Source organism: Nicotiana attenuata, unplaced genomic scaffold (assembly GCF_001879085.1).
Source record: "Nicotiana attenuata strain UT unplaced genomic scaffold, NIATTr2, whole genome shotgun sequence".
Classification (NCBI taxonomy): domain Eukaryota; kingdom Viridiplantae; phylum Streptophyta; class Magnoliopsida; order Solanales; family Solanaceae; genus Nicotiana; species Nicotiana attenuata.
Window position 1 is genome coordinate 45,271 of NW_017670767.1, and position 27,168 is coordinate 72,438.

The 27,168-nt window shown below is 38.1% G+C and overlaps 1 protein-coding gene across 1 annotated transcript; it reads left to right on the plus strand.

Annotated features, from left to right (window-relative positions):
* The first annotated feature begins 3,639 nt into the window (after positions 1-3,639).
* LOC109243139 (germacrene C synthase-like) lies at positions 3,640-26,917 on the plus strand. Its single transcript, XM_019410038.1, has 7 exons — positions 3,640-4,102; positions 4,290-4,563; positions 10,295-10,670; positions 24,362-24,583; positions 24,706-24,844; positions 25,128-25,376; positions 26,542-26,917. The coding sequence occupies exons 1-7, from the start codon at positions 3,812-3,814 to the stop codon at positions 26,839-26,841; spliced, it is 1,851 nt and encodes a 616-aa protein (XP_019265583.1). The 5' UTR covers positions 3,640-3,811; the 3' UTR covers positions 26,842-26,917.
* Positions 26,918-27,168: the final 251 nt, after the last annotated feature.

Here is a 27,168-nt window from a genome sequence, read left to right on the forward strand (position 1 = left end):
TTGCCCCTCTTTGGTATACCACTATTCCTTCGAACCATCTTTTGAAATCTTTTAGTAAGATAGGCCATACCACTATCTTCTTCACTTGAGTCACTGCTTTCAGCCTTGAGTACCAGGTTCTTTTCCTTCTTTGGCTCTCTCCTTTTACTGTCTTTCTTTCTTTTCATCTCGTAAGTCTTCAGATTACCAATCAGCTCATCCATGGTTAGAGTTTGTAGATCTTTAGCTTCAGTGATGGCATTTACCTTATTTTCCCAAGAACCAGGTAGGACACTGAGGATTTTCCTTACAAGCTTGTTTCTGGGAATAACATCTCCAAGTGAATGAAGCTCATTTATGATGGATATGAATCTGGTGTGCATATCCTGTATAGACTCATCATCCTTCATCCTGAAGAGCTCATACTCTGTGGTGAGCATGTTAATCTTGGACTGTTTAACCTGAGTAGTTCCTTCGTGTGCAGTTTGCAACGCTTCCTATATTTCTTTGGCAGTATCACAAGCCGAGACTCTGTTGTACTCATCAGGTCCTATACCACATACCAAGATTTTCTTGGCGCGATAGTTCTTTTCTACGACTTTTCTGTCAATATCACTGTACTCCTTTCTGTCTTTCGGCACCATTGGTCCAGTTTCTTCAAGCTTCTTCATAGGAACATGTGGACCATCACAGATGATGTCCCACAGTTCTGAATCTTCGGCCATTATGAAATCATGCATAAGAGTCTTCCACCAGCTGTAGTACTGACCATTGAATCTAGGAGGTCTGTAGGTTTATTGTCCTTCCTCAAGGTTGGGTGGAGCAGCCATTTAGATCCTTTCTAGGTGTTAACCTTTTAGAAAGAACCTGCTCTGATACCAATTGTTAGCTTATATGAGTCCACCAAACTATAGAGCACCTGATCCTTTATGAGTTTCTACTGAGAATACTTTATGAAGCAGTAAGTGAAAGAGACAAGAGATTTTTTACGTGGAAAAATCCCATACAAGGGAACAAAAAAACCACGACCTACACTTGTAGGCTTTCAACTTCACTAACTTGTAATCTCACTATTACAAGCCACTTTGTAATAACTCTATTACAAAGACTTCAGCTAAACTAACTTGTGATACTCTTACCACAAGCCACTTTGTGACTCTCTAGTTATAAAGACTTTAAACTTATGACTAAACCTAGTCACAACATAAACTCAGAAAGTTTACGGATTTTGGGTTTCCTAAAACATAGCTTCTAAGAAAGCAAGATAGGAGTTACAACGAAGAACAAATAACAAGATTACAACTCAACTACGGATACACATATACTCATTGTGAAACTGATCCTTTAGTGGAGTTGTCATCTTGTTCTTGACACACCAGTGACTTCAATGTAGGATGAACACTTTAATGCTTGAGAGAATATCACTGAATGCACAAGTGAATCTGTTGTGCCTTGCACCAGGTTGTTATACTACAAAAGACATTACAATGGTGATGTCAATTCTTGGTACACGCTTCTTCCCAATGAGAAGTGACTGCTACACTGTTTGCTGCACTGTCGCGTGTACAGTTGCGGACAGTCACTTTCTGCAGTTGCATTTCGGCTGTATAGTTGACTTGTACTTCTGTCAGAGAACCCTAAGGGACCAGGTCCCTATTTTGTTCCTCTTTGTAACAGTTGCGGACAGTCACTTTCTGTTGTTACGTTCCAGCTGTACAGTTGACTTGTACTTCTGTCGAAGAACCCTAAGGGACCAGGTCCCTATTGTGTTCTTCCTTGTGGTTGTTCACTCATTTGCTGGAGATCAGACTGGACTTTGTTCATTGGAAATGTATACCATGTGTGTCAGGTTCTCTATCTGGTTCTTGACAATAAGTTTGTTAGATCATCAAAACATAAGAAGCATAAGGCAAAGACATTGAAAACCCATCAGAAAGGTTATCGGGAAACAAGTCCAAGAGACGCATCCGAAGGCTATGGCCATATTAAAGACTACGGTCATATAAAAAGGCTACGGCCGTAATAATGTGGCTCGGAGACGTCTGACTTCCGCCATAAGTTAAAGGCCTTCAAATACTTTGAATAACCGATTAAATAAGGCTACCCTCGGCAAAGCAAATAAAAAAGGGCTTCGATAAAATCAGCCATCAAATAATTTAAAGGCTTCGATAATATCAGCCTTCGAAAAAGCCTCAAGAGGTATTAAATTATCCTAACACAAATGGATGATGAAAAAATTGGGTTCTGATCGATTGAATCCTCAAAAAACCCCAACGGATACAAAAAACACATGCTAAGGCATAATGAAATTTTCACTAAGTCTTTTAGCCGAAAAGAGGAAAAAATTATAGCCGTTTTAGAGGCCGAATTGGCCCAACTTAAAGAGCCTAAGGGCCAAAATAAAAGAGCCTAAGGGCCGATTAAGTAAACCTAAAAGGTCGATACAAATAGGGTTCGTGACCTAGCTCTCATTCAATTTGAACCCAAGAGTTCGATTATCCCAAGCCTAAACAAATAATGGCTTGACCATGGCCCGGGGACTCACCATTATCCGGCACGAGCCCGTAAAGATCTATGCCCAAAAGCTTGAACTTATTCGAACTCGTCCATGGCAATTTCGAAGAAAAAATCTCAAACACACAGTCAAAAGGGATGAAAATAGAGAAGGAAAATTAAAAGAAAGAGAAGGATAAAAGGTGAGAAGGAAATTGAAAAAAAATAATGAAAATGAACACTTGGACCGTATAGATGTATAGCGCATTTCTTTAAAGCGCTATGCGTTAAAATGCAAACACTGGGTATAGCGCGGTTATTTACCGCGCTATACCTTAACGGACAAAACTGACGTTAAAGTATTGCGCCCTTTAAAAGGGCGTTTTATATAGAAAGGTTACCATTTTTTTTTTCCACCTATTTCAGTCTCTTGAGTCCAAAAGAACCACACTTTAATTGTGGACTCACATTATAATTCATACAGAAAAGGATGTTGCAGCTGAAAAGAGTTTCAAGTGGGATTTGCTACTTCAAACTTTCATCATTTAATGCGATCAGAAGAAAATAACAAGAAGCCCACTAAGGCACGTTATAAGGCTCTAAATGAGAGTCCCTTCACTTTCAACAGTACGAGACTCCTATAATTTGTTTAACAACTGCAACACAGCCACATACTGTGGGCATTATATATATGCATGGGACCAAAACTGCAATAATTAGTGAATTGGCAAAATTCACCAGTAACATCCATAGATCTTTTTTGTCTGGAAGTGGCGGGGTTTGGGATGAAATACACATGTGGGTAATTGAAGACTACTACAGCTGAAAGTGAATTGACAAACACACCAATACCTCTATGACATCCATATATGCACCCGTCAGTCAGCAACAACCTTACAAGAAACAAGGGTAAATGTAATATTGTAAATCACAAAGCAGTGGGGAGCCAGAAATTATTAAAAATAAAATTCCAAAAAATGTAAACTTGCACAATTAGTGAATACACTTATTAACTATAAAGGGAATGTAACATATATATCTCATATATATATATATATATATATATATATATATATATATATATATATATATATATATATATATATATATATTCGTTTTATGCTATATATTTATACGGTGTAATTTTTCGATGAAAGGAAATTCACTTGACTCCTTTGAACACACTTGGCTCCTCGGCTGCCAAGAAGCCAGCCTCCTCTTAGAGGAAATTACAGACTGCACGTGGATGTTGTCAACTACATCATTGAGGAAAACAAACAGGAAACCGCATTATAAATATGTACATAAGTTTAGATGTAAAACCTAAGCAGAAAGAAGGATGAGTCAAGCAATGGTTGCTTCTCCCAGCTGCTGGCATCATCACTTGGCAAATATTCAATCCAAGAATATTGGGGAATACAGTTTCAGTTCAGTTCAAAATACATACTCATTTTCACCTTTAGTCATGTGGAGGGGAAGAGAGAGACATAGAGTCGGAGATTATAAGGAGAAAAAGATGACTCATAAAATATTAGCAATGGATGCTACTTCTTCCTCTCATCGTCACGTGGCAAATTTTGAATCAACCGTTTGGGGATATCATTTCCTCTCCTATACTTCTCAACTTACCGTACGCGCTCCATATTCGCTCATTTATATTTGCTTTAAGTATATACTAGTAATTTCTTTTTAAATTCTGTTTTCCTATAATTTTCTAACAAAAACAGAAAACAACCACTAGAAGTAACATACTTGCTGAAAGTAACTACTCCAGCGTTTGTACATATTATACTAATATGTCGAATTTTCAAATTCAGGAAATTACTACCCAAGAAAAACTTGAACTAGATGAGTTAAAAGAAAAAGTAAGGAACATGTTAGCAGAAACTCCTGACAACAGTGCACAAAAACTTGTCCTGATTGACACAATCCAACGACTGGGAGTAGCATATCATTTTCATAATGAGATAGAAACATCCATTCAAAACATCTTTGATGCATCCCAACAGAGTACTCAAAATGATGACAACCTTTATGTTGTAGCTCTTCGTTTTCGACTACTGAGGCAACAAGGGTATTACATATCTTCTGGTAACGTATTCCTGCTCTATCATGTGCAGCTTCACTGTTTCCTTTCCGTGGTAATTATTTCAATATAGTCAGAGGCCGCCCAGGATTTGAGCACAACGGGGCATCACTGTGTGCTAAATCGATAAAATTTGGCGTACGACTCTTTGAAAACTTAATGATTATAATGATTTATCATCCACGTATAAACAAAAGAAATTCTAAAGAAAAGAAAGCACCGAACAAAGAGAGATTTCTTCGCAAAACGGGTGCTATGGGAAGGGAAAATGTTTGATTAAGCATGTTTCACACTTTAAAATTTCTAATTTTTTAAAAAAATATAAAATAAATGGTGAGTGATCAAAAGGGCGTTCAAACTTTAAAGAAATCAAGATTAAGGGTATGCTAATAGTAAAAAAAATAAAGAAGAGTCTTAAACTCTTAGTTTCCACTGCCGAGTCGGAGTCAAAGTGATTGATGAAGAAGGTTGTGGTGTAAGGATTTGTATTTTTCTATTTATGGAGTGATAAGTTGCAATTTGAAGCTTCTAATTTTAAGGGATGAATTTGATTTTTTTTTAATTAAGTTGACTATTATGTATTAGAAGTTAGAAGTAAACTATAATTGAATTCAAAAGAAAAAGAATAAAGAAAAAAATAAAACAATTTGTTACTCCCTCCGGTCCAAAATAAGTGATTTTTTAGCTCTTTTCACACAGATTAAGAAATCTACCTTTTAGCATTAATTAGCAATGACATTGACCATATTAACCTTTGATATCTCTTCACACAAATACTGCTAACACATACTCCAACACTATTTACTCCAAGGGCAATGTAGGAAAAAAATAATTAATTCATTCTTGAAATCTGAAAAAATCACTTATTTTGGACCATAAAAAAAGACCAAAAAATCACTTATTTTGGACCGGAGGGAGTATTAAGTATGAAAGTACGTTGTATTCAATTAACTAAAAAAAACTAAAGGCAAACAAGGGAATTGAAGCGACCAACATAACCACTTCTTCCATCCACCTTTTAGTGTCTGGGGGCACAACTAAAATATTTAAGGGGTCCTATATATATGTAAAGATATATATAACGTATATGTACAAGATTTGTTTCGAGACTAACGGGGTCCGTGACCCCACTACATGCAATGTAGGTCCGCCTCTGAATATAGCATATTCCAAACTTCCACCTACTGCTATGTGGAAGAATATTCTGAACATTTAAACCAAAAAAGCTATGTGAAGGAATTTAAGGTTGGAGATTTATGCGGGAAGGAACATACCTTCGTCTAGGATCGACGTGTATTGCTATCACCAATTAAAATAAGAAAGCTAGACTTAATATCATAAACCACATGGAAAATTAATACTACATAGCGAAATGTGAGGAAGGTCTATGAAATTATACTTAAAAAGTAGTCATTTAGAAAAGGGTTAAGGATCATGCATTATGTGTCTCGTAACCACCGTATGTTCAATAGACATAGCTTAGACATACATTATGTGTCCAACTCCAACATATCTTAGTGTTTACTTGAAATTTTTTGTCAAATCGTATTTTCCTTATTTTGGTTTAAAATATTGCTTTATCGTCAATTTCTAACATCTCCCTTCTATGCCTATCCACCATTGGCGGGGCGAAAAAAGCAACTTTTTTGGAGCGCAATTACTAGAGCATGGGAGGAAGTAACGATAAAAATATCTTGCTTCTAAATTGCCATGTTCGTTTTCATTGATCTTTTCAAAAATAATTGAGTCGATACTATTCCATTTTCAGAAACTTGATTCAATATGGCTTGAACTTTTTTTTAGGGACATAGCCAGTAATTCAACTTCCTTTTTCACGCCTACAACACCAATATAGAGTGTAGCATTGAAGTATAGATCATGAGCATATTATCCTTTTCTCCTCGAAATTACAATATTATGCTTGTACTGAAAAATCGTAACCAATTTTATGTTGAATAAATAATTTGGGGAAACATAAATTAATAAGCTTTGATGGAGTAGTCTCTAACTTTAAGGAATTTAAGCCTCCTACTTTGTCCCTACTAGAATTATGGCAGAATTACTCTAGCATTTTATAGCGGAAGCATACAAATAGCCCTTAAAGTAGCTAGATGGTCTTGAATTGTTGTCCTTGCCTATCTCATGGACAGAGTTTCAAGTTTAACAAGTACTACTAACCGCTTCCCATGGGCAACACTTCTAACTTTTGATCTTGAAATTCTGCCCATGGGATAAGCGGGTGTCAGAAGTTAAAGACCATCCAAAAAATGACATATTTTTACAATTTTTTGGATTTTACAAAGCTGAAGGAAATTTAAGTTTCAGCAACAAATTTAAATTTCCGACAAAGAACGAAATTGTGATTTGTGAATATTAAGAAAAGAAGAAGAGATGAGATTTTTTTTTTTTTGTGTGTGTGTGTTGTTTTGTTTTTGGAGAAGCTAGTTATTTATAACACCTTAAACGTCTGAATTGAAGCATTTTCGAATGGGCACCTATTAAACAAATGGTCACCTTTTCAAATTCAAAAACTATTTTAAAAGGGGAAAAATGCTTTTAGTAAAAAACGTTTTTGATAAATAATTAAGAAAAATTGACTGAATATATGAATGTAATTTGGTAAAAATTGCACGGGGCGCCCTATTTGGTCGCCCCCAATTAACCTATATCCATTTTTTTTAAAAGTTTTAACTTGTACCCACTTTTTAAACAACTTGAGCCCCCTTTCTCCTCCTCCTTCTCCTCCTTCGTTTTCTTCTTCTTCTTCTTCTTCTTCTTCTTCTTCTTCTTCTTCTTCTTCTTTCTTCTGCTGCTGTTGGTGCTGCTATGAAACTTCAGTTCATGGGATGATTGCCATAAGTATGTTTATCAGATTATTTAAAAAAAATTATAAATAATTACGTAAGTTAGTAGACAATAATTTATTAGTATTTCCACGTACGGAAAGTTTAAGGTCACACTTAGTGATTCTTTTCATGATAAATCTATTCTTTTCACGTTTATTGTTTCCAAAATTTATGATTTAGATACTGTTGACAATCTGATTATTTTATAGTAGTAATACACTATGAAAGAATAAGGTGATTATTTATCTAGTATGTTAGAAAGCTTTTTAAAAAACATCAGCTTATATAGTGCTGAAGTTTTTAAACATGAACTAAATAACTTCAACATCTTCTGCTGAAGTTTTTGAAAAAGCTTTATGACAAAACTAAAGAATCCAGGACAAAAAAACTTCAGCTTGTTTAGTGCTGAAGTTTTTACGAATGAACTAAATAACTTCAGCATCTTCTGCTGAAGTTTTTGAAAAAGCTTAATGACAAAACTAATGAATCCAGGACAAAAAAACTTCAGCTTATTTAGTGCTGAAGTTTTTACAAATTAACTAAATAACTTTAGCATCACAAAACTTCAGCTACTAGAATGCTTAAGTTCAGCAATTACAAATAAAAACTTCAGCAAATAGAGAACAAAACTTCAGCACTAGAATGCTTAAGTTCAGTAATTACAAACAAAAACTTTAGCACACTTGGTTCAGCAATTTTGCTACTTCAGGCCCGTCTACTAGAATCCTGAGGTTTGCGTGATTGCCTTTGCTACTTCAGACCCGTATGCTGAAGTTACGCGAAAAAGTGGGTACGCTTGCAATTTTTTTTGCAAAGCGGGTACAAGCTAAAACGTGACCCAAAAAGCGGGTATGATACAAATGCCCCTGTAATTTGGGACTGCTAAATTTGCCGACAGATGTAGAGATGCTAAAATGGGCTAGCCCAGCCCAAGTCCCACGGACCATGAAATTTGATGGGCACGAACGGTTGGCTCCACTTTCAGAAGGGTCCTAAAATAGCTAACCCAACCTATACCTAAGCGGGCCAATAGGCTACGGCACGCTAGCCCTTCATCTTTTTGAATCTTCTTTTTTTTAAAACAATTTTTATTAATCTAAATTCGAACCTAAAATTCCCTAGATTTATTAATATTTCTATCATACGATAATGTGCAAGTAAGTAAAATTTGTAAAGGAACAATTATTTATTGGACACATAAGACTGCATAGTATTCAGGAAATTTACTTTATTTGCAAACATAAGGCTTTAGTTATTAATAAAACTTCGAAGTTGTCATCTAAATTCCAATAAATTACTAATACATGATCGAAATAAAAGAAAAGACACTTCACCAAAAAAAAATTAACCCAAATCATGGACATTTGCATATCAAAATATAAGTACCCAATAGCCACATATACATAGTATATGGTTAACATAAAAAAAAATAAACTGAAAGGTTCCTAATAAACTCACATGAACTAAAAAGCGTGACCCAAAAAGCGGCTACAAGTTAAAACGTGACCCAAAAAAACGGGTATAAATGCAAATGCCCCGTCAAGCCTCAAGAGCCGACGGGCTAACTTGGGTCGGACCTATAAGCCTCACTTTTAAATGTTTCAGAAAAATCTTAACCTCATCCTACCCAAATAGCGGACTAAGTTGGGCTGACCTCACAGGTCAAGCCCATTTTGATGGTTCTAAATGCAAGTGCACAAGTGGACAACTTTGATTATTAATATTGTTATTATATTATTATCGTCAAATTTGGTTTTCCTCCAAAACATACCTTAAAATATTAAAACTAGGTAGGACAAGAAAATGCTTTTAAATACTTCTATCCTCTTCTATTTTACCAGTGAGGGATATGTAGAACATCCGTTAAAATATCATGGTATAGCCAGTTTTCACACTGGTCAATGAAAAATAGTCAGCGTTTATCAAGTCAATGAAAAATAGCCACTATTTTGCTGCAACAGGGACCGGTCCAGTATAATATACGGGAGTTCTGGTGCATTTGTGTACGAACTCCAGCATAGTATGCTGGATCGGTATACTTTGCTAACTCCTATAAAATTTGCGGGAGACTGGAGCACCAGTGCTCCAAACTCCAGTATATTATACTGGACAATTATACTTGCTGGAACTCCCGTAAAATTTGCGGGAGTTCCAGCATAATTATGCTTGAACTCCCGTAAAATTTGCGGGAGTTCCTAGCTATAGTTATCCTGGAACTCCCGTAAATTTATGGGAGTTCAAGCATACTTATGCTGGAACTCCCGTAAAATTTGCGGGCGTATTTTTCCGGATTTTGAACAGTGTTTTCGCGCAGATTTAAAGTGGCTAAATTTCGATGACTTTTGAAACTTGGCTATTTTTCAACGACCAGTGGTAAATCTGGCTATTTTTGAATTTCTCCCGAACATCCTCTTCTCAATACCAACTTCATTAACACTAACTAAACACTAACATTTTCATGGGCCGACTATAAATTTTTGTAGCTGCCAAATCCAGCAGTTACGGCAAGAGCATTAGGTTCTTTTGGTAGATATATTATTCCTCTGTAATAACTTGCTATAACATGGGATATTCTCGCAAAAACAGCTACAACATGGGATATTCTCGCAAAAAAGGTAGCCTGTGTATGTAGTATGAGAGCTGAGGGGTAGACTAAAGTTTTGTTAGCTAAATGTAACTACTAATAGATATAGTTGATAGGCAGTTAGATGGAGGATAGATTGATTGTATCCAGTATGGAAGTTAGGTTGAGTTGACCTACTGATTTGTAAATATTACTTTGGTGGTTAATATAAAGATTTAATTACCAAAAAATAACTTGCTATAATTGTGCTTTTGTGGTTTTACCCAACTTAATTTCTATCAAAATATAAACGTGATGTTTCACCAGATGTGTTCAAGCAATTCACAAACCATGACGGGAAATTTAAGGAAACTACTCTTAAGAATGATGTCCAAGCATTACTAAGTTTGTACGAAGCAGCACATCTCAGAATACACGAGGAGGAGATTCTTGAAGAAGCTCTTACCTTTACCACCACTCATCTCGAGTCCATGCTCCCCAACTTGAGCAACTCGCTTAAAGTTCAAGTTACCAAAGCGTTAAACCAGCCGATTCGCAAAACCGTACCAAGGGTGGGAGCAAGGAACTACATAGACATATATGAAAATATTGAAGCGCACAATAATTTGCTTTTGAAATTTGCAAAGTTGGATTTCAACATATTGCAGAAGTTGTACCAGGAAGAGCTTAGCGACCTTACAAGGTACATTCATTGAACTTAATTATCATCTTTATTTATATGGTAATTCGTTCTTTGACGATATACGTATATTATGAATACAATGTTGATTTACAAAAATAACCTTATATTATTAAGCATAATAACTCATAACAAAAGGACATAACCGGAATTCTAGATATTAGATTTATAATCCTATTAGTTTTAGGACATATACTACACGTTAGAAATCCTACATGATTACCTCTAGGAATCCTATTAGTATAATTACTTTCGGGTTGTCTAATTCATATAAAATTGAACAAGTAAATATCTTTAGCCATGTAATCGTATTACTTTCAAGATATACACTTCTTAAAAATTTCTATTACTAATTTAATTTGAAATTAAGTATAATGTCCTATTACTAATTTAATTTGAGAATGTATTATATTGTCCAAATTCAATTAGAAAAAGGAGAGCCTGTATTATTATAAAAGCATAAATACAATATTAATATATCAAAATAGCCTTAAGTTATTAAATGGAAGAACTTATAGGAAGAAGATATAAATACAATAACCTATTTTTTGGACCACGATACCTTGTATACTAATTTTTTATATCTAAGATTTTAAAATTAATAAAATTTTGTCTATTAAATTCTTATTAAAAATATGTAGGAAGGTTTAATAAAATCAATTTAATAAGAACCCTCCGTATTAGCAATACATTACCACTCCATAATGTTCAGTACCAAGAAAAAATAAAAGTAATATTAAATGGATTGCATAAAGAATTAAAATTGAAAAAAAAATACCCCCACGATAATATATTTTTATATTATATTTGAACTATTTTTTTTACATAAATAACATTTTTTTAATCAATTTTTCGTGAAATATTGAAAAATACTCAATTATTAAACAACAACAGTAACCACCTAGTAAAATCCCACTAATGGGGTCTGGAAAATAACAACAACTAAGAAAATAATTAAGAATATAAATGTGTGAGAAAGAAAAAAAATAGTTGGTAATGTCACGACCCAAATTCCATTTAAGGTCGTGATGGCGCCCAACACCGTGGTTACGCAAGCCAACCCTAACAATTAGTGAGTTCTCAATTATTGTATTAAACATTCCCAACATTTACTTAAGTTATATTTAAAACAGTCGATAATTAACAATTTCATAACAATAGAAATACAACCCAAAAATGATAGTGTACTAATGTGTGTGCCAGGAACTAGTGTCACAAGTACTAGGGCAACTAGTAGAATATACAAAAGAATGTAACTATCATACTGCCTAAAACAGAATAGACAGTAATAACAAAAAGAAGAGACTCCGGCATGCTGCTGAATGGCTTAGAAGGGGCAGCTCACCGTGGAATCTCGGTCAAATCAGGAACGCGCGCTGGACTGGTAGCTAGATGTACCTGCCTCAGATCCTGTACAGTTAAGTACAAAAGCGTAGTATGAGTACATAAACAATATGCACCCAGTAAGTATCCAGTCTAATATCGAAGAAGTAGTGACGAGGGGTCGACTTGACATTTACTAGGGTCAATAATGATGTATATTAAGTACTATGCTAAGCATGGATGTCAGGAATAATTAATAATTGGTAACAGGAAGTGACAGGTTCTATCGTAGATAATATTTCAGTTAACATCCATATTTTAAGGCATTTAAAACAGTTCAAACCACAGAAAATACCAAACATATAGCTTGCACAAATAATGCCGAGCTCGTACGGCCCGATCCAACATAAAAGTAAAGTGTGCACTGTTGGAGGGTCGAACGGCGCGAACCATAGATGCATCTATTACCTCGCTCGCGAATCGTACGTGCGACGCGGTCAAACGCAAATAAACATATCACACAGTCAATCAATAATTTATCAGGAATACAATTATCCACAGTAATGTCAAACTTCTCTTTAACGGTCAAGAAAATGATGTTTAACTTTTTTTGAAATTCATTTGCCAAGTTCGATATGATTCACGTAATCTAATTTAACAATAAAGTTACAAATATATATGGCAAGAAAAGCATGCTTTTGGGTCCTAAACTAACCGGACTTAAGCATAATAGTAGTTATGCACGGACTCCCGTCACTTCATGTGTACGTGGCCCCCGAAATTAATGGTAAATATTCAATTTTTCTCCTACAGGGACAATTCCCTCTTACAAGGTTAGAAAGGAGACTTACCTTACTCCACGGCCTACCTTCCGGTCGAAGCTTATGCCCAAACTCTCAAATTGGAGCCAAACACTCCGAAACTATCCAAATAGTATAAAAACAAATCAATATAGGCTTAAAAGTTCATATTCCAACTATTAGAGTGATTCTGCAACCCAAATTACAAGATTCTTAAAATTCATCCCCGAGCTCACGTGCCTGGATTCCGGAATTTTTTTTGAAGAAAGTTGTTACCCATGACCTAAGAATCAAGAATATATGATTTTTACCTCATTCCATAACAAATTTCGTGGTTAGAACTTTTTTTTTTATCAAAATCCTAAGTTGTACTCTAATCCCATACTTTTCACTAATCTTGGTGTGTTAATCTACCCAAAAATCAAGTATTAAACTCACATTAAGTAGGAGTAACTTACCTCACAAATGCTAGGCTGAAATCCCCTCTTTGAAAGCTCCCAAATCGCCCAAAAAATGAATAAAATATGTCATTTTTGACACATTTCCGTATTAAATGAAGGCATTGCCTTCAGCGATTTCCGCACCTGCGAATACGGGACCACATCTGCGGTCTCGCTTCTACGAGGAAGTGTCCGCATCTGCGGACTTTGCTTGGGCTGGCTGGGTACCGCATCTGCGGCCTGGAGCCACTTTTGCGATTCCGCTTCTGCGGAAAAAGAGCCGCATCTGCGGTTCCTGGGCTCCTCCCCTGGGCTGCACCTGCGAAGGATCAACCGCTTCTGCGGTCTCGCACCTGCGGCTGGGCAACCGCAGGTGCGGTTATGATAGATGCCTGGAGCTTCAGATCCTTCCAAAAATTTCTAACTCAACTCGAGCCTTGTCCGATTGACGCTCAGGGCCCCCGAGGCCCCGCCCTAACATACCAACAAGTTTGAAATGATAAAACATACTCGCTCGAACCCTCGGAACACCGGGAACAACATCAAAACTAGGAATCACACCCTAAAACCAATTGATTCAAACTTGTGAACTTCAAGTTCTTTAATTTACTTCTAATGCGCCGAAGTGTACTTATACTACTCGGATTGACACCAAATTTTGCGTGCAAGTCTTAAATAACACTAAGAAATTATTCCTGGTCTCGGAATTCCGTTCGGACCTCGATAACACAAAAACCCGCTCCAAACCAAATATTTAAGAACTTCAAAATCCTTAAGGAATAAACTTTCACTATTAGGAGCCAAAACGCTCCCGGGTCATCCAAAACCCGATCCGGACATATACGCCCAAGTCCAAAATCGTCATACGAATCTGTTGGAACCTTCAAATTCCGATTCCGAGGTCGTTTACTCAAAATTTTGACAGAAGTCAAACTTGGCCTTTTAAGCCAACCCTAAGGAACCAAGTATTCCGATTTCAACCCAAACTCTTCTAAATCCCGAACCAACCATCCCCGCAAGTCATAAATCAATAAAAACAAGCACGGGAAGTTTTATTTAGGGGAACGTAGTTCTAGAAAGCAAAACGACCAGTCGGATCGTTACATTCTCTACCTCTTAAACAAACGTTCATCCTCGAACGAGTTTAGATTCATACCTGAAGTGCTGAATAAGTGCGGATATCTGCTCCGCATGTCCTCCTCGGACTCCCAGGTCGCCTCCTCGACTGGTTGGCCCCTCCACTGCACCTTTACCGCATAAATCCTCTTGGATCTCAACTGGAGATCCTGTCTATCAACAATGGCAACTGGCTCCTTCTCATAGCCCAAGCTCTCATCTAGCTGAATAGTACTGAAGTCTAACACATGGGACAAGTCGGCGTGATACCTCTTAAGCATAGACACGTGAAAAACTGGATGAACCCCTGATAGGCTAGGAGGTAAAGCAAGCTCATAAGCAACCTCCCTAACTTGCCTCAACACCTCGAATGGGCCTATAAACCTTGGGCTCTACTTGCCCTTCTTCCCGAATCTCATAATACCCTTCATCGGCGAGACTTTCAAGAGAACCTTCTCGCTGACCATGAATGATACATCACGCGCCTTCTGAATCAACTTTACCTTTTCCAAGGCATCTTTCACTAAGTCTGTACCATACAACTTAGCATCACTAGGCTCAAACCACCCGATAGGAGAACGACATCGCCGACCATATAAAGCCTCAAATGGAGCCATCTCGATGCTGGACTGATAGCTGCTGTTGTAAGCAAACTCGGCCAAAGGCAAGAACTGATCCCACTATCCTCCAAAGTCAATCACACATGCTCTAAGCATGTCCTCCAAAATCTGAACTGTCCGCTCCGACTATCCGTCGGTCTATGGATGGAATGCTGTGTTGAGCTCCACAGGGGTCCCCAACTCACTCTGAACAGCTCTCCAGAAATGTGAAGTGAACCGAGGGCCTCTATCTGATATTATGGAAAGAGGCACACTGTGCAACCTAACTATCTCCCGAATGTAGATATAAGCCAACCTCTCTGAAGTATAAGTAGTCACCATCGGAATGAAGTGTGCCGACTTGGTCAACCTGTCGACAATGACCCAAACTGCATCAAACTTCCGCAATGTCCGCGGCAACCCAACTACGAAGTCCATAGTAATGCACTCCATTTCCACTCAGTTATAGGCATCTGCTGAAGTAGGCCACCTAGCCTCTGGTGCTCATACTTAACCTGCTGATAATACAAGCACCTAGCCACGTACTCAACTATGTCTTTCTTCATTTGCCGCCACCAATAATGCTGCCTCGGGTCGCGATACATCTTCGTAGAACCTGGATGGATAGAATACCGCAAATTGTGTGCCTCCTCTAGAATCCTCTCCCTCAAGCCATCAACATTAGGAATGCATAGGCGGCCCTGGAGTCGCAGAACACAATAGAAACCTCCTTGGCACCAGCCTGTAGCACCGTCTCTGTGAGAACTGCCAAATGCGGATCATCGAACTGCCGAGCCTTGATCTGCCCCAATAATGAAGACTGAGCAACAACACATGCAAGGACCCGGCTGGGCTCTAAAATATCCAACCTCACGAGTCTGTTAGCCAAGGACTAAATGTCCAAGGCTAGTGGACTCTCCTCTGCTGAAATGAATGCCAAGCTACCCATACTCTCTGCTTTCCTGCTTAAGGCATCCGCAACCATATTCACCTTTCCCGGATGATAAAGAATGGTGATGTCATAATCCTTCAGTAACTCAAGCCATCTATGCTGCCTCAAATTGAGATCCCTCTGCTTGAACAAATGTTGTAAGCTGCAAGTATGAACCTCACATGACACCCCATACAGATAACGCCTCCATATCTTAAGCGCATGAACAATCGTGTCCAACTCTAGATCGTGCACATGGTAGTTCTTCTCATGAATCTTCAACTGATGCAAAGCATATGCAATAACTCGCCCCTCCTGCATCAATACACATCCCAAGCCAACGCGTGAAGCATCACAATACATAGTATACATCCCCGAACCGGAAGGCAACACTAGGACTGGTGCTGTAGTCAAAGCCATCTTGAGCTTTTGAAAGCTCGCTTCACAATCATTGGACCAACAGAAAGGAGCACCCTTCTGGGTCAATCTAGTCAAAGGTGCTGCAATGGATGAAAAGCCCTGCACGAATCGACGATAATAACTTGCCAACCCTAGGAAACTCCTGATCTCAGTCACTGAAGTAGGGCGTGGCCAACTCTGAACCGCCTCAATGTTCTTGGGATCCACCTTAATACCCTCTCCTGATACAACATGCCCCAAGAATGCTACTGATTCAAGCCAAAACTCAAACTTGGAGAACTTAGCAAATATCCTCTGCTCTCGCAACATCTGAAACACTACTCTCAAATGATGCTCGTGCTCCCCCAGGCTACGTGAGTATATCAATATGTCATCAATGAAGACAATAACAAAGGAATCAATTTAAGGCCTGAACACCGTGTTCATCAAGTCCATAAACGCCGATGGGGCATTAGTCAAGTCGAAGGACACCACTAGGAACTCATAATGGCCATATCTATTACCGAAAGTAGTCTTCGAGACATCTGAGTCCCGAATCTTCAGCTGATGATACCCTGATCTCAAGTCGATCTTAGAAAACACCCTAGCACCCTGCAACTGGTCGAACAAATTATCAATGCGCGGCAACGGGTACTTGTTCTTGATGGTAACCTTGTTCAACTAGCGGTAATCAATGCACATCCGCATGGTTCAATCCTTCTTCTTCACAAATAACATCGGTGCACCCCAAGGTGATACACTGTGTTTCACAAACCCCTTTGCCAATAACTCCTCAAGCTACTCCTTTAATTCCTTCAACTCTTTCGGAGCCATACGGTACGGTGGCATAGATATAGGCTGGGTACCTTGAGCCAAGTCAATGCAGAAATCAATATCATGATCTGGCGGCATGCCTGGAAGGTCAGAAGGAAATACGTCGGCGAACTCCCGGACTACTGGCACCGAATAAATTGCCGGAGACTCTGCGATGGTATCCCGAACATAGGCTAGATAAGCCAAACAACCCTTCTCGACCATATGTCGAGCCTTCAGAAAAAAGATAACCCGACTAGATGTACTAACTGAGGAACCCTTGCACTCCAATCTCAGCATCTCCGACATCGCTAACGTAACAGTCTTGGCATGGCAATCTAGGACGACGTGATAGGGGGATAACCAATCCATGCCTAGGATGACCTCAAAGTCAGTCATATCAAGCAACAAGAGGTCTGCTCTAGTCTCAAAACCATAGAGAGTGACCACACAAGACCGATAGATCCGATCTACCACCACAGAATCGCCCACATGAGTGGACACATGAACAGAAGTACCCAAGGAATCACGAGGAATATCCAGATAATGAGCAAACAGAGATGATACATATGAATAGTTAGACCCTGGATCAAATAGCACTAAAGCATCCCTACCGTAGACGGAAATAATATATGTGATAACGGCATCTGAGGCCAATGCATCTGGTCTGGCCGGAAAAGCATAGAATCGGGATGGAGCGCCGGCTGACTGGCCTCCACCTGACTAAACTGTAGTTGGCTGACCTCTCCCTGTTTGGCCTCCACCTCTAGGACAACCCCTACCAGTCTGTCCCCCGCCTCTGTGCGGCTGAACAGCCGGTGCTGTAATCATGGGCTACTGACTCTGCTGCACTGCCTTGCCCTGAAGTCTGGGGCAGGTCCTCTTCATGTGACCCGAATCTCCACACTCATAACAACCTCTCGGCACCATAGACTTCTGTCCTGAAGTCTGGCCCTGATGGCCAGAATACCTACTGGAGGAACTCTGAATAGCTGGTGGGTGGTATGAACTCTACGGTATAGCACTAAAGTGGGAGCTGGAAGAACCCTGGGGACCTGAATACCTATTGGAAGAACCCTGGATGGCTGGCGGGCAGTAAGAACTCTCTGGTATGACGCTGAAATAGGGGCGCGCTGGAGCACCTCGAGGAGGTGGTGGTGCTGAATATGGGGGCCTGCTGGGCTGACCCCTCCCAAACTGACCTCCGCCCCTAGCCGGGGCACCTCTAAACTCTCCATAGAATGGAGCCCTCTTTTCCTGCTGCATCTGCTCTCTACCCCTCAGACGGTAGCCCTCAATCCTTCGAGCAATCTCCACTACCAGCTGATAAGGAGTCCCCATCTCAACCTCTCGGGCCATGTTGGCCCTAATGCCAGAATGTAACCGTGCAACAAACCTCCGCATCCTCTCTGCATCAGTAGGAAGTATCATCAGTGCATGGCGGGACAACTCAAAAAATCTCGCCTCAGAGTCAGTCACCGACATCTGACCCTGCTCAAGCTGCTCAAATTGATACCACAGCTTTTCCCTCTCAAAGGGTGGAATATACCTATCCAGGAAAAGCTGTGTGAACTGACCCCAAGTAATGGGAGGAGAACCCACTGGCCTGCCTAGAACATAAGAAAGCCACCATCTACGGGCCCTGCCCACCAGCTGGAAAGTAGTGAAGTCAACCCCATGAGACTCCACTATCCTCATGTTGTGCAGTCTGTCCCTGCCCCTATCAATGAAATCCTGGGCACGCTCACCCCCAAAGATAGGAGGGTGTAGCCTAGTCCATCTGTCCAATAACTTCTGCGGATCGCCATCCGCTACTGGTCTGGGCTCGGGTACCACTGCGGCAACTGGTTGAGCCCCATCCACGGGTAGTGCACCCGGAGTCTGATACATTGCAACTGTATGACCAGGAGCCTGAGCAGTAGGGGTCCGTGCTCCCCTCCCGCCTGAGATGTAGCTGGGTCTGCTGGAAATAAACCAGCCTGAGTCATGGTATCCATGAACCGAAACATACGGCCCATGACCTCCTGGAAACCCTCTGCCATCATAAAGTCCGTCGGGGTAGGCTCAGCTGCGTGCACCTCGCCCTGCTCCTCAATGATAGGACCCCCACAGGATCCATCGGTAGTGCAACTGGGGAAACTCTGGGATGCCCTCGTCCCCTACCTCGGGCCGGTGACCTTCCCCGGCCTCTAGCAATGGGGGGGAGCAGCTCCTCCCGGGTCTGGAATGTCTGCCGTGCGCGTCCTTACCATCTGTGAGAGAATAGAAGAAGAAATTTAGTATACCATCAACTACACGATAGAATATGAATAAAGAGTAGTTTCCTAACACCCTATAGCCTCCCGGAGATAAGTACAGACGTCTCCGTACCGATCCGCAAGACTCTATTAGGTTTGCCTATGACTTGCGAGACTTACGTGAACCTAGTGTTCTGATACCATGTTGTCACGACCCAAATTCCATTTTAGGTCGTGATGGCGCCCAACACCGTGGTTACACAAGCCAACCCTAACAACTAGTCAGTTCTCAATTATTGTATTAAACATTCCCAACATTTACTTAAGTTATATTTAAAACAGTCGATGATTAACAATTTCATAACAATAGAAATACAACCCCAAAAATGATAGTCTACTAATGTGTATGACAGGAACTAGTGTCACAAGTACTAGGGCATCTAGTAGAATATACAAAAGAATGTAACTATCCTACTACCTAATATAGAATAGACAGTAATAACAAAAAGAAGAGACTCCGGCATGCTGCTGAATGGTTCAGAAGGGGCAGCTCACCGTGGAATCTCAGTCTAATCAGGAACGCGCCCCGGACTGGTAGCTAGTTGTACCTGCCTCAGATCCTGTACATTTAATTACAAAAGCGTAGTATGAGTACATAAACAATATGAACCCAGTAAGTATCCAGTCTAATCTCGAATAAGTAGTGACGAGGGGTCGACTTGATACTTACTAGGGTCAATAATAATGTAAATTAAGTACTACGCTAAGCATGGATGTCAGGAATAAATAACAGTTGGTAACAGGAAGTGATAGGTTTTTTGGTAGATATTATTTCAGTTAACAATCCATATTTTAAGGCATTTAAAACAGTTCAAACCACAGAAACTACCAAACATATAGCATGCACAAATATTGCCGAGGTCGTACGACCCGATCCAACATAAAAGTAAAGTGAGCACTGCCGGAGGGTCGAACGGCGCGAACCATAGATGCATCTATTACCCCGCTCACAAATCATACATGCGACGCGGTCAAACATAAATAAACATATCACGCAGTCAATCAATAATTTATCAGGAAAACAATTATCCACAGTAATGTCAAACTTCTCTTTAATGGTCAAGAAAATGATGTTTAACTTTTTTAGAAATTCATTTGCCAAGTTCGATATGATTCATGTTATCTAATTTAACAATAAAGTTACAAATATGGCAAGTAAAACATGCTTTTGGGTCCTAAACTACCCGGACTTAAGCATAATAGTAGCTACGCATGGACTCTCGTCACTTCGTGCGTACGTAGCCCCCGAAATTAGTGGTAAATATTCAATTATTTCTCCTATAGGGACAATTCCCTCTTACAAGGTTAGAAAGGAGACTTACCTTGCTCCACGGTCTACCTCCCGGTCTAAGCTTATGCCCAAACTCTCAAATTGGCGCCAAACACTCCGAAACTATCCAAATAGCATAAAAACTAATCAATATATGCTGAAAAGTTCATATCCCAACTATTAGAGTGATTCTCCAACCCAAATTACAAGATTCCAAAAATTCATCCCCGGGCCCACTTGCCCGGATTCCGGAAATTTTTTGAAGAAAGTTGTTACCCATAATCTAAGGATCAAGAATATATGATTTTTACCTTATTCCATAACAAATTTTTACCTCCTATTTTTATCAAAACCCTAGGTTTTACTCTAATCCCATGCTTTTCACTAATCTTGGTGTGTGAATCTACTCAAAAACCAAGTATTAAGCTCACATTAAGTAGGAGTAACTTACCTCACAAATGCTAGGTTGAAATCCCCTCTTTAGAAGCTCCCAAATCGCCCAGACAATGAATGCAATGTGTCAAAGATGACACATTCCCGTATTAAATGAAGGCACTGCCTTTAGCGATTTCCGTACCTGCGGTTAGGGGACCGCATCTGCGGTCTCACTTCTACGAGGAAGTCTCCGCATCTGCGGACTTTCCTTGGGCTGGCTGGGGACCGCATCTGCGATCTGGGGCCGCTTCTGCGATTTCGCTTCTGCGGAAAAGGAGCCGCATCTGCGGTTCCTGGGCTCCTCCGCTGGGGCCGCACCTGCGAAGGATCGACCGCTTCTGCGGTCTCGCACCTGTGGCTGGGCAACCGCAGGTGCGGTTGTGACAGATGCCTGGAGCTTCAGCTCCTTTCAAAAATTTCTAACTCAACTCGAGCATCGCCCGATTGACGCTCAGGGCCCCCGAGGCCCCGCCCGAACATACCGACAAGTTTGAAATGATAAAACGGACTCGCTCGAACCCTCGAAACACCGGGAACAACATGAAAACTAGGAATCACACCCTATAACCAATTTATTCAAACTTATGAACTTCAAGTTCTTCAATTTACTTCTAACGCGCCGAAACGTACTTATGCTACTCGGATTGACACCAAATTTTGCGTGCAAGTCTTAAGTAACACTACGGAACTATTCCCAGTCTCGGAATTCCGTTCGGACCTCGATAACACAAAAACCCGCTCCAAACCAAATATTTAAGAACTTCAAAATCCTTAAGGAATCAACTTTCACTATTAGGCGCCAAAACGCTCCCGGGTCATCCAAAACCCGATCCGGACATAAGCCAAAGTCCAAATTCATCATACGAACCTGTTGGAACGTTCAAATCCCGATTTCGAGGTCGTTTACTCAAAATGTTGACCGAAGTCAAACTTGGCCTTATAAGCCAACCTTAAGGAACCAAGTGTTCCGATTTCAACCCAAACTCTTCAAAATCCCGAACAAACCATCCCTGCAAGTCATAAGTCAATAAAAATAAGTACGGGAAGTCTTATTTAGGGGAACGGGGTTCTAGAAAACATAATGACCAGTCGGGTCATTACAGGTAAGAGTCAATACCACTAATGATTCGACAAACATAAAGATCTAAAAGTGAAATGTCATATCAATCTTTTATTCTTTAAAAATAAAATTTATGGTGGACAAAATTATAACTAGTATTAAATATTCAAAATAAGAGATGAACTAATATTAAGATCTGAATCAACATAGATTACTTTTTTTTATGTTAAAACCAAATAATTAAATCATTTAATTACTTATTTAGCAAGAGAATCCAATTCAATTATTTTTAAAATTCATCATATGAGTTAAATTCTTATTCAAGTTTTAAAAACAATCTTAAGGTACATAAATTTATTCCATAAAAAGAGCGTTAGAACACAGAGTAAAAAGGTTAATATATTATTAAGAATCAAAATGCTATACAAGTGTCTGAAGAAGCACAATCAAAGCTAAATCCTAAACAAGAACAAGCGTTCAAGACTATATTATAAAGAGTCGACTCTGCTATAACGTGATTATTCTTTTGTGATGCCTCCAGCAGAATCGAAATAATATTTCTATGTCATGCATTACTTGCAAATATCATATCAAGAGGCATGACACTGTTAGCAATAATAACAAGTGGTTTGATTTTATTATGAGGCTACTCACTTTAGGTTTGATATACCTCACCAAAAAACTTAAATAACCATGACAAATATATCAAAGTAGAGCAATAGTGCTAAATTTATAAGGAAAGCAAAATTGATAATATGAGATGAAACATTTATGGCTATGTGTCAAACGATCGAAATAATTACCCGGAGTTCTAGAGATATTTTAGATATTAATGAACCGTTTGATGGAAAGTTAATGGTTTGGGATGTGATTTATGTCAAGTACTACCAGTAGTTCCAAAATCGACAAAAGTAGAGAGTGTAAAAGCTAGCTTGCCAAAGTTATACTTCCGGCCTCAAATAAAAAAGATTCAACTGACAAGAAATATAAAGTACAAACAGATCCAGCATTCAGTGTCTTCTTGTTTCGTGTCAGAAATGAAGAAGAGCATCCAATAAAAGATGATTTGGTTCTTCCTGAACACCTTGTTATCAATCCCAATGGTAATAGTAGTGCATTTAATAAGAGAAATATTTCAATCATTAGATTAAAACATAATTTGTGCAAATCACATGATAGAATTAAAAAGATATCTTAGCTAGTAGAAATGAATGTGTTGATCAACTAAATAAAAGGTTGATTACAAAATTTTATAATAAAAACAAAATATTTTTCTTTTTTGACTCACCAAAAAATGATACCAATAATTACTACCAAGAAGAATACTAAAATACTTTAATACCAAATGTCCTTCTACCATACATGTTTGTTGTTAAGTTTATTATTTCTTACGTATGTTAATGTCACCGTTTATATCATAGACAGTTAAAATTGATCTTCTATTGTATATAGGTTGATTTTGAATAAATATGCCCGTCATGCTACTGAAAAACTTAGATAAGTTGAATAACTTATGTAATAGCACACAGATGATATATAGAAGTTTTGACAATAACGTCATATATGCAAAAATTATGATACTGGTCAATTTGCTTCTAAGTATATTCTTATCCCAGAATTCAACTTTCGTGTTCCGAAACTAAGGAATATCCTTTTTAAATTTGTGGAAAAATAATTTTTAGTATGTTTATGTTTTGCATGTATAATAAATAAAGCACAAGGATGAACATCCTAAATATTGGACTATATTTACCGCAATACATTTTCTTGCACGAACAACTATATGTTGCACTTTCAAGGGAGATATCAAGATCGACAACAAGAGTTCTGGTTAAGGCAGAGCAACCAAAGCATTAGGAGGAAACATACACACAAAAATATTGTGCACAAAGAAGTGTTCGTTAACATACCATCACATTAAATACTTTTAAACTATTATAGATAATTATCCAACTAACATGACAAAATTGATCATTTGTGTAAGATTTGATTATATCCTTTTATTTTAAATTCATGTATTATACTAATGTAATAATATTTTCGGCATTTAATTAGACGATTGTTGTATTATTATAAATAAAATTTCTCTCATTAATTAAATTTTATTGTTCTTTCATATAAATAAATGTTTAAATTATCACATTCCATTATTAGCATGCAATACACGTTCATAAATACTAGTAATATATTAAATGCTCTTTCATATTATAGGTGGTGGAAAGACTTAGACTTGTCAAGCAAATTTCCATATGCAAGAGATAGGTTGGTGGAGGTCCACTTCTGGGTGGTGGGAATATATTTTGAACCTCGATATAGTTGTGGGAGAAGAATGCTAACAAAAGTAATCAAATTGGCCTCCATAATTGATGACACATTCGATGCTAATTACGCAACCTTTGATGAACTTGTACTTTTCACGGATGCGATCCAGAGGTACACATTCCATGCTAAGTACTTCTTGTTATTGCTCTGAAATAAGTAGTAGTAAGAGTACTATGTAAAAGGGGTAAAAGCTAGCTGGTGACTTTAATTTGATACAAACTGTTGACGTGCAGATGGGACATAAGTGCTCTGGATTCATTACCACCATACATGACACCTCTTTATCAAGCCCTTCTAGATGTTTACAACGAAATGGAAGAAGCATTAACCAAAGAAGATAAATCTAACCGCATCTACTATGCAAAATATGAGGTAATACGTCCTTGCTCTCGTATTGATCAGTTAAACTTATATTTTGTAGGGAAAACCCCGAAAATATTAGCAAAGGAGAAAACTTTCTGGATTGAAAAATTAAGGGGAAACAGCTCCTCTCCAGTACTGATGATCTCCTCTATTACATGCTTAAATAAGTAACATCCGCGCGTCCATTTTTTCAATTAATGTTCCAGATTTTAGTTACCTTAAGCATTTGTCTAACTATATACATGGTATATAATACTACTTATTATCTACTTTTACTTTGTTGCCTTGTTAGATGAAAAAGCTAGTGAGAGCCTATTTTAAGGAAGCTGAATGGTGTGACGGTGGCTACATTCCGAGTCATGAGGAGTATATGGAAGTTGCACTTGTAACCTCTACCGTATTGATGGGTGGAACGACTTCCTTGGTTGGTATGGAGGAATTTATAACAAAACAAACTTTTGAATGGATCATAAATGAGCCGTTGATTTTTCGAGCTTCATCAGCTATCTGCAGATTAATGGACAGTATTATTGACCATAAAGTAAGTACAATAATAGATTTCCAATTCGCAATATTATTCCCAAGATAATATTTATCCTTCTCGGTCGTAAGATTTTCCCTCTATGTAATAGACAAGTCTTAGATATTCCAGTTCTGAAGGCAATTAGGTACTATTAACTTGACATGCTAAAATAGTTACAACTTAAAAGAGTTCTTTAGTAATCCCTATAGTAATTTCTTACTGTAATAAACCAAAGCTAAGTAATTTAAAATTAATTGTCCACAACAACACATTGTCGAATAATTTCTTACATGCTGATTTGACGATTGTACTAATAACTATACTTGGCTTAACGACGGAACAAGATTAAAAGTAGAAAATGTTAGTATTACTTTTTGGTGGGGGGTCTGGCTGATCCTACACATGCTTATGATTAGAGAGCCCTCTAAGGATCCAATTTTAAGTTAAATGAGAAACTTTCTATATTAAAAATCCTAAAGAAGAACATTGCAATTCTTCAGATCCAACTGGATCTTTTTATTTTGTAACATCTTTAAAGTTGTAATATATATCTTTTCGCATGGTCACGGAAACAATTTCCCCATGTTTGTCAAGATCACCAAAAGCCATGATTACTTTTTTGATGCCAAATGACGAGTACATATAATATAAGGGACAACTTCTAATGCAAACCAATTCATTATTTTCGCAGAATACTTTTTAGTTTGTGTATAGTTGCATGATGAAGAAAAAAAATGTTTGGATAAATATTGTTCTATTTGAAATTTTATAATATCCAGAAAAAGATTAACAAAAAGTTCCTCTAAGCAATTTTAACCAATATATAGGAAACTGTTTTTTTTTTTTTTTTAATCATGGAAATACTTTGGTGTAGAATTACGGGATAGCTTTCTATAAGCAAAACTTAATAAATACTATAATGTAAGAACGTAACATGATAACTTACGTTCCATTACATTGATATGATAATCTGGATACATGAAGAAATGGACCAACAATAACTTGCCAAGTGGATTTTGCAACTGAATTTGAATACGCAATTAAATATTATGTTGTAAATTTCTTCAGTTTGGCTTAAAAGTGAGATGCAGTATAGGCTGTATATGATTATAATTGTTGTATATATAATTTCATTATCAATTAGAATTTTTTTTGTGAAGATATTGACATCTATGTATTGTAGGAGGAACAACAAAGAGGACATGTAGCTTCAATTGTTGAATGCTACATGAAAGAACATGGAACATCAGAGCAAGAGGCATACATTGAGATCCAGAATGAAGTCACGAATGCATGGAAAGACATAAATAAGGAATTCCTCCGCCCTCTGGAAATGGAAGTGCCAATGTTTGTCCTCGAACGAGCTTTAAATCTTGCACGCATATCACATACTTTTTTCAAAGATGAGGATGGATACACAAATCCCAGATCCAATGTCAAAGAACTAATTACTTTGTTGTTTGTTGAATCTGTCAACGTATGACAATAATAATGTCGAAGCATTTTGCATGTTCTGGAGATGTAACATTTTTTCTGAATAAACTATTTTTGTTACTGAATTGCTGTCAATTATATTTTAGAAGGGAAAATATCGAAAAATATTGATTTTGTTAGGATCGCAATAATCCAATGTCAAGAGGAAGCTAACAAAGCATACGAATAGGCATATTTTGAATCTATACGCATTCAAACAATTTAGGCATAGTTATTAAATTCGACAATAAAAGAGTAATATACCAAAATAGGCATATTTTGAATCCATACGCATTCAAACAATTTGACTATTGCACTATTATGGTTTGAACTCTTA

Coding starts and splice junctions, on each gene's coding strand:
- LOC109243139 (XM_019410038.1), top strand. CDS start 3,812: ATGAGTCAAGCAATGGTTGCTTCTCCCAGCTGCTGGCATCATCACTTG. Junction 24,584..24,705: donor TTCACGGATGCGATCCAGAG/GTACACATTCCA, acceptor GTTGACGTGCAG/ATGGGACATAAGTGCTCTGG. Junction 25,377..26,541: donor ACAGTATTATTGACCATAAA/GTAAGTACAATA, acceptor TATGTATTGTAG/GAGGAACAACAAAGAGGACA.